Here is a 12,029-nt window from a genome sequence, read left to right on the forward strand (position 1 = left end):
CCTAAATTATCACAGTGAACAATCACACGAAGCAAAAGAACTTTTTGTTGTTTTAATTTTTTTTTTGGTTATATTTCTAAATCTTTGATTAAATGCAAATATGTCATGATCTAGCCTGTTATTCTAGTATTATTATTTCTTTCTTTATTCATTTCTTTATTTTGTCTTATCATTATTATTATTATTATCATTATTGTAATTATTGTTGTTGATGTTCTTGTTGAGAAAAAAATAACCCAAAAAAGACATTTTGGACAGTTTAATGCATTGGTTGCTTGTTTAAATATCAACGAATTGACAAAGTAACAGTGCTGATCTAGAAAAACAAACAAACCCAGAATAAATAAGAAGATAAAGAGACAGCACCCAGATTCATAGACCCACATGATTTTACTCTTCCCACCTGGGGCCGTATTCAAGACAAAATTCATTTAGCCTTCAGGCAAGTTATCTTTGACATGGTTGAGACCTGCGGGTACAGTTTACCTTGAAGGATAAGTTATCTTCGTATTCAAGACACACACGGTTCGCTCAGACAGCTAACCCATCGTCTTTTAAAAAAAATCCTAACGATTCCTGTCTGCGCATGCTCTCAGTTTCACTTCTCATCGCACCACAGCTCGGAACATTGTCGAGAGAGTGCTATCTGTAAAGCAGGCCCGTTTTCCCTTAAAAAAAAAAAAACAGAAAAAAAAGAAGAAAAATGCTGCAAAAGGATCCTTCATATTTATCTCTGCTTTGTGGGCAGTCACCCTTGGCAGGTAGTAAGGGTAAATTGCCTTTGGGTTTGTAGACACTCAGGCAGGTTACCCGCAGGTACACATTTACCCTCAGGCACAATGTTCTCTTGAATATGGCCCCAGGAGTGGAACATGTTAATGCTTTCCGTGCCGACACAGCCACTATCAGCCACAGACAGAGGCAAGGGACATAACAGATGCTGATGTTTTGACATCAGTTTTATCTCAACCAGTTGTCTCATGCTGGACCATTTAGGTGTGGAAGGGGCTGATAATTGTTGTCCTTTTTTATTTTTTTATGATAAGCACCTCATGTGAATACAAGATTCTTATATCTGAAGCCAGGTAAGAGGCTTGATGTGTATTGTAATGTATTACTTTTTGTCACAAGTCACAACAGATTTCGGGCTGTTTTTCCCCCAAGGAGAGTGCATCACCACAGGCAGTGTTGCTGATATTTTCTTTTCTTTTCTTCTGACTGCTAGTGTTGTTGTTTTTTTGGTTTGTTTGTGTTTTTGGGGGTTTTTTGTTTTTGTTTTTGTCGTTGTTGCTTTTAACTCTGAAAGTGTCAAAGTGGATTTTTCTACACAATTTTACCAGGGACAACCCTTCTGTTGCTGTGGGTTCTTTTACGTGTGCTTAAACACAAGCTGCATACACAATCTCAGTTCTGTCGTCTCATCCGAGCTACTAGCACCCAGACCACCACCACCACTCATGGTCTATTGGAGCGGGCAGATGTTTTGGGGGTGGGGGTGGAGAGAAGTAAAAATAGATCGTCTCCCTTTACATAGGACTTGAGCCTGCGGACACTGTGTGTGTGTGTGTGTGTGTGTGTGTGTGTGTGTGTGTGTGAATAGATAGATAGATATATGTGTGTGGTATTTTGTTTGCTTTTCCTGTCTGTTTAAATGCAGACTTCAAGTGCATGCACATTTGAGCAAAAATGGAATGTGGGTAGTTGTGGAGAAAGAAGTATTAGTTTTCAGGCGGTTAAAAAGATGTTGTTTTTTCCTTTTAGTGCTCTTTATGCCACTTAGGTGCGGGTGGTTGGGTGGGTGCGCATTGGTGTGCACCTCTGTGTGTATGTGTGTGTGTGAAATGCCTACACGCACATGTGCATGTGTGTGTGTGTGTGTGTGAGTGTATGTGTGTATGTGTGCCAAAAATACCCCATTATTGGCTGCTTACTGCTTTCAGTTTTAGCACACAGGATCTGTTAGTGAAGGCATTAGTAAAAGGCTCAAAGACCTGCTGGGACATCATAATAAGGTACAGTCATGTCAAAATAATGCGATTTAAACACTTTTGGGTGATGGGCAGCAGAGGTCAGCGATGGCCAGACAGGACTGGTCTGCCAGGAGGTCTTATATAAGACACACACATGTGAAAATATGCATGGACTGTATCGAAATATAAAATAAAAACAGAAGCATTTGTGTATGTGTGTAGGATGGGGGGTCGGGAGGGACGCTTTGGGACAGATTTTCAGATAATGTTGGTGGGAGACTGAAACAGCAAGGGGGGAGGGAGGTAGGTCCCGTAACTTCGCTGGGAGAACGGTTTGGGACACTGACTAGGCCCCCAGGGTACGATTTAGGACATGATGTGTCCCTGGAAGGTTGATTCAGGACACTGATTCGTCCCAAGGGAGATGATTTAGGACACCAATTCGTCCCAAGGGAGATAATTTAGGACACTGATTCGTCCCAAGAGGCACCTGGTGAAGGGGGAGTGGGACAATTTGGGACATGACACCAGAATTCATAACCCATGTGGGGGGGTGGGGGGGGGGGGGGGGGAGGGAGGGGAAGAGACACCAGAAACCAAACTCAGACACTCATGGACACTGCATCGGCAGATCTTCATTCATGGGCTGTAACTCCCACATTCTCTGATATGAACACAAGTGGGCTTTTACGTGTATGACCATTTTTACCCTGGCAAGTAGGCAGCTGTACTCCGTTTTCGGGGGTGAGCATGCTGGGTATGTTCTTGTTTCCATAACCCACCAAACACTGACATGGATTATAGGATCTTTAATGTGCATATTTGATCTTCAGCTTGCATAAACACACGAAGGGGGTTCAGGCACAAGCAGGTCTGCACATAATATGTTGACCTGGGAGATCGGTGAAAAATCTCCACGCTTTACCCACCAGGCACACGGTTTCCGAGATTCGAACTCGGGATCCTCAGATTGAAAGTCTTAACGCTTTAAACGCTTGTCTGTTGCGCCCGTCCATCGGCAGATAAGCTGTCTTTAACCATTCCGCCACCTTCCTTCCTGGTTCTGTGAGCAGGAGATCTCATTGCTGCCGCAGCTGGAGCCACTAGAGTTGCCTCCTGCAGAGGGCCCCAGTGCTCCCCCTTCCTACGAAGCTGCGATGGCCGCATCCTCGACTGCAGGGGCCGTCTCTCGGCAGGACTCGGTCACCGCACGAGGCATCAACTCGGAGTGCGTCGTCTGCCTGGATAGAACGGTGAGAGGGGTGTGTGTGTGTTTGTGTGCGTGTGTTTGTGGTGTGGGGTGTTAACTGTGCGTACTGCAGTGTATGGGTTTTCTTCTTTTCCAGCTGTTTTATTTGTGTGTGTGTGTGCGTATGTTTGTGCGTGTGTTTGTGTGTGTGTGTGTGTGTATTGCAGAGGGTTGTTTTTTGTGTGTGTTTGTTTTGTTTTGTATCTTTTTTTGGGGGGGGGGGGGGGGGGATGGGGGGGGGGGATTTGTTTGTTTTGTTTTCGGGGGAGGGAGTGGGTTTTTTTTTGGGGGGGTGAGGGCGGGATGACTAGATCTTCAGGTAGATGGTCGTTAAAGAAATAATCTTGATGATGGTCATGATAATGATGATGACAACTGATTATCATTGGGTCAGTCAGTGTTACAATGTTGATGAAGATGATGACAACTGATTATCGTTGGGTCAGTCAGAGGTACAGTCTTGATGATTGGCGATGATAATGATGATGACTGCTGATGACTGATTATCGTTGGGACCGTCGGAGTTACAGTGTTGATGATGATGATGATGATGATGATGACAACTGATTATCATTGGGTCAGTCAGAGTTACAATGTTGATGATAATGATGATGATGAAGATGATGACAACTGATTATCGTTGGGTCAGTCAGAGGTACAGTCTTGATGATTGGTGATGATAATGATGATGACTGATTATCGTTGGGACCGTCGGAGTTACAGTGTTGATGATAATGATGATGATGAAGATGATGACAACTGATTATCGTTGGGTCAGTCAGAGGTACAGTCTTGATGATTGGTGATGATAATGATGATGACTGCTGATGACTGATTATCGTTGGGACCGTTGGAGTTACAGTGTTGATGATGATGATGATGATGATGACAACTGCTTATCATTGCGTCAGTCAGAGGTCTGATATAGATGATGATAAAAATGATGATGATGATAATGACGACGACGACAACTGACGACTGGTTATCCTTTGGACAGTCGGAGGTGATCTTCCTCCCCTGTGGCCATGTGTGCACGTGCCCGGTATGCACGGCGCCCCTGACGGAGTGCCCGATGTGCCGTGCCCCGATCAGCCAGCGCATCAAGCTGAGCGTGCCCGTTCCCGTCTGATACTGCTGGCTGCTGGTTCGGATCCCTGCTTTTACCACACTCGACATGATGTTATTGTGCATATTGTTGGGTTTTTTTTTTTGTTTGGTTGTTGTTGTTTTTCGGGGGTGGGGGTGGGGCGCGAGGGGGGAGGTTTAGTTGTTGATGGTGATTCTGGCATTGTTTTATATCCTTATGTATACTCAGCAAATGTTGATATTACGTTTGTTTATTTGTTTGTGGGGTTTCGGTTTGGTTGGTGGGTGGTGGTGGGAGAGAAAGGGGGTGGAGAGGGTTGTTGTTTTGTTGTTTTTTTTTTGGGGGGGGGGGGGGGGTTATAAAGCATTCGGATCTTTTTTATACTCGGCATAGTGCTATTATTGTATTGTATTATATTGTATTACTCATGACAGACTCCCTTTTGTGAGATGCAAGGGTTTTTTTGTGTTTGTTTTTTTTGTGGGGGGGGGGGGGGGGGGGGGCGGGATTTGGGAGGGTTGGGCATTTTTGATCAATATTTAGGATTTTTGGATGCCTAATGTGTCATTGTCTTCTCTCTCTCTCTCTGTCTCTCTCTCTTTTGCTTTGTCAAGTACTACATGTGTCTTTCTTTGTAGGCTTTGAGTAGTGTGGGTTTTTGTTTGTTTATTAATGTTGTTGTTTTTTGGTTTTGTTTTGTTTGTTTTTTGTTTTTTGTTTTTTTTGGGGGGGGGGAGGGGTGGTGATGATGGGAGGGTGGGGGTGTGTCCCTCTTTTCATTCAGAATTGCTTCAAAACTTCATCGCTCTACTAGATTAAGATTAGTAGTAAGCAGCTTAATGGGCTTGTAGGGGTGTTTTTGTTGTTGTTTTTTTTGGTTGTTTTTTTTTTTTCTACTGTTATCATTCTTAAACATCATATACACGTACTGCTTTATCAAATCATTAGAAAATTGTGGTTCATGAAAAGTGTGGAGGTTACCAGTTAGAACTACTGATACACAGATACACATTGCTGGGTGGTATTGATAAACAGACTGGGATTGAGGGTAAAGGGGGAGTTGGCAAATCTGAATCTGACAGGAGGAGACATGGAAGAGATGTTCAGCCTTCGACTGGCGCAATAGCCGAGTGGTTAATGCGTTGGACTGTCAATGTGAGGGTCCCGGGTTCGAATCACGGTGACGGCGCCTGGTGGGTGAAGGGTGGAGATTTTTACGATCTCCCAGGTCAACATATGTGCAGACCTGCTAGTGCCTGAACCCCCATTCGTGTGTAAATGCAAGCAGAAGATCAAATACGCACGTTAAAGATCCTGTAATCCATGTCAGCGTTCGGTGGGTTATGGAAACGAACATACCCAGCATGCACACCCCCGAAAACGGAGTATGGCTGCCTACATGGCGGTGTAAAAACGGTCATTCACGTAAAAGCCCACTCGTGTGCATACGAGTGAACATGGGAGTTACAGCCCACGAACGCAGAAGAAGAAGAAGAAGAAGTTCAGCCTTCAAGAGGTGATACATATATGAAGTGAAGGAACTGTTGAGAGAGAAAAAATATCAGGAAAATTGTAAGATGAGGAAAGGTATGAAGAAACACAACTTTTTGATATAAAAAAAAAAGAAGAAGAAAAGAAAAGTCATTAAAAATCAAATTATTGAAGATAGATTAAGGCAAAGTTTAAAAAAATAAAAAATGTAGAAAGAAACAGTGTCTGTTTGTTTTAACACTCACTGTGATTCCATGTTTTTAATTTCTTAATTTATGTATATATATATATATTTTTTTTTTCCCCTTTCTATTTATTCCTTTGAAACTTGTTGAGCACAACACCCTTGTGTGGACTGTAAAAACAAGGGTGTGTGTGCGTGTGCGCATGTGTGTGTGCGTGTGTGTGTGTGTGTGCGTGCGCATGTGTGTGTGTGTGTTAACAAAGAATCATCAGTGTGCGCTGTATACTAGGAATTTCTGCAGTTCAGCGCCAGTCTGCAGAACATGCCACAGCAGTGCACACACACACACACACACACACACACACACAGAGACCTGTACTGACGGTCATTGACTCTGAGCCCTGATGTGGACTTGTGCAAGGGAAACACCGAGGGGGTGGTTGGGGGGAGTGGGGGGTGGGTTGTTACTGCGACTGGGCACTTGGGGTTGTAAGATGACATAGATAGTAAGGATGATAATAATGACAATGATAATAATAAGGATAATCATAATGATAATAATGACTGTGATTATAGTAAGAATAATAATAAAGATAAGAAGAAGAAGAATGGCAATAAAAATGATGATGATACAAAGAATGACAAAGGTAATGATAATGATGAAATTAATAATGAATGAAATGCGTTAACGATAATTATGAAATTAATAATGAATAAAATATATTTAAAAACAGGGGGCGTTACTACTGGGCACTTGGGATTGTAAGATGACATAGATAACAATGATAATAATTAAAACAATAATAAGGATAATAAGAAGGATAATGATAAAACATATTTAAAGAATCAGTAATGAAAATGAATAATGATGATAACAACGACAATAATAATAACAAAATAAGAAGAAGAAAAAATGATAATGAGAAAGTGATAATAATGAATTGTAATGAATAGATAGTACTGACTCATGTGCATGATACAAGGAAGGAGAATGATAACAATAATGATAATGATGATAATGATAAAGTCGATAACGAATACAACATTTTTAAAGAACTGATCATGAAAATGAATATTGATAACAACAATGATAATGATAACAAAAAGAAGAAGAGCCACAATGATAATGGTGATCATGAATTATAATGGATGTATCATGCTGACTCTTGTGTGTCGACAGATCAAAGCGTTTTCACACCACCCAACTTCCACAAGCACACACATCGCTGAAACAGAAGGTTGGAGAAGACCCGATTTTTAATTGCAATAATGATGATAATGATTATAGTTATAATGATAATGATAATCAAATAACATTTTTAAACAACCACACCCTGTAAACTGACGATCTGCGCTACTGAAGTTATCCCAAGTCGTGTGCCTAGAAAGAGGTCTCTCTTTTTCTTTTTTCTCTTTTTTTCACCCCCTGATACTTCATGCTCTTGTACGTACATAGTCCCTGCTGGTCCCAGCTAAAGTTTCTGGGTGTATATATATAATATTGCTCTTGTCCCTTTTGTTGTTGTTGTTTTTTTGGTTTTTATTGTTGTTTTTCTTTCTAAAGAGAATGTTTGTTCTGTTGTAATATTAGCAAAGTAGTTGTGATGTCTTCAGAACTGTAGTTTTTGTGTGACCAGCTCTTCCTGTTTTTCTCCCCACCCCTGCACCGTGCCCCCCGCCCGCCCTCCATGTTGGGCGCAATAGCTGAGTGGTTAAAGCGTTATACTTTCAATCTGAGAGTTCTGGGTTCGAATCTCGGTAACGGCGCCTGGTGGGTAAAGGGTTGAGATTTTTCCAATCTCCCAGATCAACATAATGTGCAGACCTGCTTGTGCCTGAACCCCCTTCGTGTGCATACACAAACAGAAGATCAAATACACACGTTAAAGATCCTATAATCCATGTCAGTGATTGGTGGGTTATGGAAACAAGAACATTCCCAGCATGCACACGCCTGAAAATGGAGAATGGCTGCATACATGGTGGGGTAAAAAAAAAACCCGGTCATACACGTAAAAGCCCACTCGTGTTCATCCAAGTGAACATGCGAGTTGTAGCCCACAAACGAAGAAGAAGATTCAGAAGCACAAAGAAAACAGTTGCACAGTGTCATAGAATGACGCAGCTGTGATCAGGGCATACTGTACATAGTCACAGTGTGAAAGAGTTTATATCACGCTCTGTTTCTCTCCTCGGTAGCCACAGTTTGCGAAAGACTTTTGTGAGTCTCTCTTTGTTTCTCTCACCCTTTTCTTTGTCTCCTTGTAAAGAATTACGTGTGAAATGTGCGTGACTTTGGATGTTTCTCTCCGTGATCATGCTGTGTGACGGGTGACTCTTTGTCTGCAACCCTTTCCATAGACATACAAGTGAAATGTGTGAGACTGTCTCTGTGTTTCTCTCAACGGTCATACCAAGGAACATGCCACTCTCTATCTCTTCCTGTAGACGTAACATACGAAATGTGTGAGACTGTCTCTGTGTTTCTCTCAACAATCATACCAAGGAACATGCCACTCTCTATCTCTTCCTGTAGACGTAACATACGAAATGTGTGAGACTGTCTCTGTGTTTCTCTCAACGGTCATACCAAGGAACATGCCACTCTCTATCTCTTCCTGTAGACGTAACATACGAAATGTGTGAGACTGTCTCTGTGTTTCTCTCAACGGTCATACCAAGGAACATGCCACTCTTTATCTCTTTCTGTAGACGTAACATACGAAATGTGTGAGACTGTCTCTGTTTCTCTCTGTAGTCATGTTGTGAAATGAGTGACTCTCTCTCTCTCTCTCTCTCTGTCGCTAGATATACAAGTGAAATATGTGAGACTCTCTCTTTGTTTCTCTCAATAATCATGTTGTGAAATGAGTGGCTTAAGTTTTATCCCTTTCTATAGACAAACACAGGAAATATGTGAGACTGTCTCTTTGTTTCAAGCTATAACCATTAACCCTGAAACATGTGACTCTTTAACCCTTTCCATTGACATAGGTATGAAATAACAAATGACTCTCTCTTTGTGTTTTGCTAGGGTCACGCTGTGAAATGTGTGATTCTTTCCCTTTGTGTCTTTCTACGGACATCCAATGAAATGCGTATGTCTCTTTCTTCGTTTCTTGCTCTACAATCATGTCGTGAGACATTTAATCCTTTTCAGTAGACACACACACACACACACACACACACACACACACATATACACACATTTCATATATATATATATGAAATGTGTGTGACTCTGTCTTTTATCTTATCTGTAACCTTACTGTGATAAGAGTGACTCTTTATCTCTTTCAGTAGGCATACATAAAACATGAAATGTTTGTTACTCACTCTTTCTTCCTTTTATACAGTCACATTGTGAAATAATACTCTCTCTCTCTCTTTCTGTCTCTTCTGTCTCTCTCACTTCTTCTCTTTCTCTCTCTCTGCTTTTTTTTTTCCCCCCTAGTCATACTGTGAAACTTATGTGTCTCCCACATTTGTTTCTTTCAAAAAGGGTTTGTTTTTGTGTGTGTGTGTGTGTGAAATTTGAAAGATACACTCCTGTTTCTTTCAAGAATGTACGTACTGAGAAACGTGTGACAAGTATCACTTCGTCTCTCTCGGTCATCGTCGTCACACTTGGTAAACGTGTGTGCGACTCTCTCTCTCTCTCTTTGATTCTGTCTGTGATTGTGCTGTGAAATGTTTGATTGTTTTTAGTTCGTTGTTCTGCTCTCTCTCTCTCTCTCTCTCTCTCTCTTTTTCCACTGTCTTCCCTGTCGGCGAGAGTGTGTCTGTTTTTTGTTTTTTTTTGTTTTTGTTGTTTTTTTGTTTTTTGTTGTTGTTTTTGTTCCCATCCTCTGTCACTACCTCTGACTGCCTGCCTGATGTTGGTGAAGAAACTGCTTGTATAGATATATATATATGTATTCTATGCCTTTTTATGTATTTTTTTAATTTGTTAATTTTTCTTGGGGTGGGTTGGGGGGGGGGGTTGAGGGGTGGGGGTTAGCTTTATTAGTTATACATAAAAGTGTACAGTCTTTGCCAAACTGCAATTAACTCCGATGGTATTAAAGCGTCAGCGTATGTTTTTCTATGATTGCCCCACAATGGAGGCGGATTTCAGGTGTAAATAAATAGCGGTGTTGTCACTCTTCAGGAAGGAAAAATTTGTGCTTGAAATATCCTTTTTTTTTTTTTTCTTTTTTTTTTCCATTCTTTTCTTTTTGTGGATTGCTTCGTTGTTTTCTACCTTCATCCTACTTCCCACTCCCCACCACACACCCTCTCTCTCTCCCTCTCTCTCTCTCCCTCTCTCTCTCTTTTCCATCCCTCTGTTTTAGCCTCCTTTTTGTCCTCACAGCCCATTCATCAGATGTGTATTATTGTTGTTATTCTTGGGTTTTTTTAATTAAAGTTATAATTATTATTGTTATTATTGTTGTTCTTGTTGTTCTCACCATCATCATTATCATCAGATTGTAATTATTATCATTGATTTAAAAAAAAAAAAGATTATTGTTATTGTTGTTTTTCTAGTTGTTCTGAACATATAAAATTTTTTTTAAAAAGTCTGTCCCTTTTTCCACCTTGTGCAAAATCTGTGATCTGCTTTGACCGTATATAATCCTAGGCTGCTGTACTCTTGACGACTGCGTAGTGAGATTGTAAATACTTGGGGTGGGCGCTAGCTGCCTACCCAGCACAGTTATGTGTATGGCCTTGTTTTTTTTTCTGAATTGTTCATGTACTGATTAACTCTTGGAGGTGATGGTTACTGCAGAAAGGTTACATCTTCGGCAATGCCTATATAGTCTTTGCAGCCTGTTTTGCTTTGAGGAATGAAAATGTTCACTGCAGGCAAGAATGAAAGAATTTCTTAAAAGAATTGAATTGTACTTATTGTTGGATGGAGAATGAAGTGCGAAAACTGCACAAAATGAGATAAGAAAGCCTCACGCTTCATCCCCACAGTGTTCTGCAGGCACTAGTTAAGGAGAACGGCTTGCTATTTTGGCCGAGCCTGGTCTTATATTGACTTTTATCATGTCACTGGGTTGCTCTCTGGAGGTATTGGATTAAGCAGAACGGCTTATTCTTTGGCATAGCCTCCTGTATGAATCCACATTTGTAGAGGTGTTGAGTTTAGCAGAATGGGGACATTTTCAGCATAACCTAGTCTTGTTTGTCTCGGAGGGTTTTGTGGTGTACTTTGATCAAAGTCTCAGTGGCCATCATTATGATGTGGAGTTCACGTTTTAGGAGCAATTCATTTTTTAATCGATCTTGCCATTTGTTGTCAGGGTGCTTTTTAATTTTTTGTTTGTTTTTTTTGTTTTTAACACTTGGTTTTTAGGCTTGGTATTATCTTCTGTGGTGGTTAGCTGGGGTCTGAAAATAAAATAAAATAAAATAAAATAACAACACACATATGCAACAATAAGGTTGAATAAAAAAAATTAAAAAAAAGATAATAAAAAAAAAAGGATGGGGGTGAGGTTAAGCTGTGATTTGAACGCTAGTTGTGGAATTCCAGTGTGGTTCCATCCTAAGTCACACTCAATCCCCCATTCACCCCCGTTCTCTGTTTCTTCACTCCCCCCACCCTTCCTGCTTGTCCACTGGTCAATATTTTAGTTCTAGAAAGCCTTGGGTTTTTTTCTTCTTTTTTTTTTTCTTCTTCTTCTTTTTCTTTTTCTAGACTTGATGATTGGACCTCCCAACTGTGTTGTATTCTTTTTTGCACACAGGCCGTGTAAATTGTCCACTTTTTTTTTTCTTTGCTTTGTATGCCTGTTGTAACATATAATTTTGCATATATATGTGTGTACGAGTCCCCATGCTTTGATATCTCCTTGAAACTGAAACCAGATGGTGTAATGTATACAGTTATGTTCATGTTCAGGTGGGGGTTTTTGCAGTTTCTTTTTATTCTCTATTGAAAAATGAATGGAATTTTAAGGCAAGATTGTGACTGTACCAAATTTTAATTTCATGGGCTTTTCTTTCTGTTTTTTTTTTTTGGTGGGTGGGTGTGTGTGGGAGGGGGGGGGGGGG

At 40.8% G+C, this 12,029-nt stretch overlaps 1 protein-coding gene across 3 annotated transcripts in view; it reads left to right on the top strand.

Annotated features, from left to right (window-relative positions):
• LOC143289505 (E3 ubiquitin-protein ligase LRSAM1-like) overlaps positions 1-4,432 on the top strand; it is a 50,345-nt gene extending 45,913 nt beyond the window's left edge. For all 3 annotated transcript variants that reach the window (XM_076598493.1, XM_076598495.1, XM_076598494.1), the window contains 2 exons: positions 3,044-3,223; positions 4,217-4,432. In XM_076598493.1, the coding sequence (XP_076454608.1) occupies positions 3,044-3,223; positions 4,217-4,348 (312 nt within the window). In that variant the 3' untranslated portion in view covers positions 4,349-4,432. The remainder of the gene's footprint in view (positions 1-3,043; positions 3,224-4,216) is intronic.
• Positions 4,433-12,029: the final 7,597 nt, after the last annotated feature.

Source organism: Babylonia areolata, chromosome 14 (assembly GCF_041734735.1).
Source record: "Babylonia areolata isolate BAREFJ2019XMU chromosome 14, ASM4173473v1, whole genome shotgun sequence".
In the NCBI taxonomy this organism is placed as follows: domain Eukaryota; kingdom Metazoa; phylum Mollusca; class Gastropoda; order Neogastropoda; family Buccinidae; genus Babylonia; species Babylonia areolata.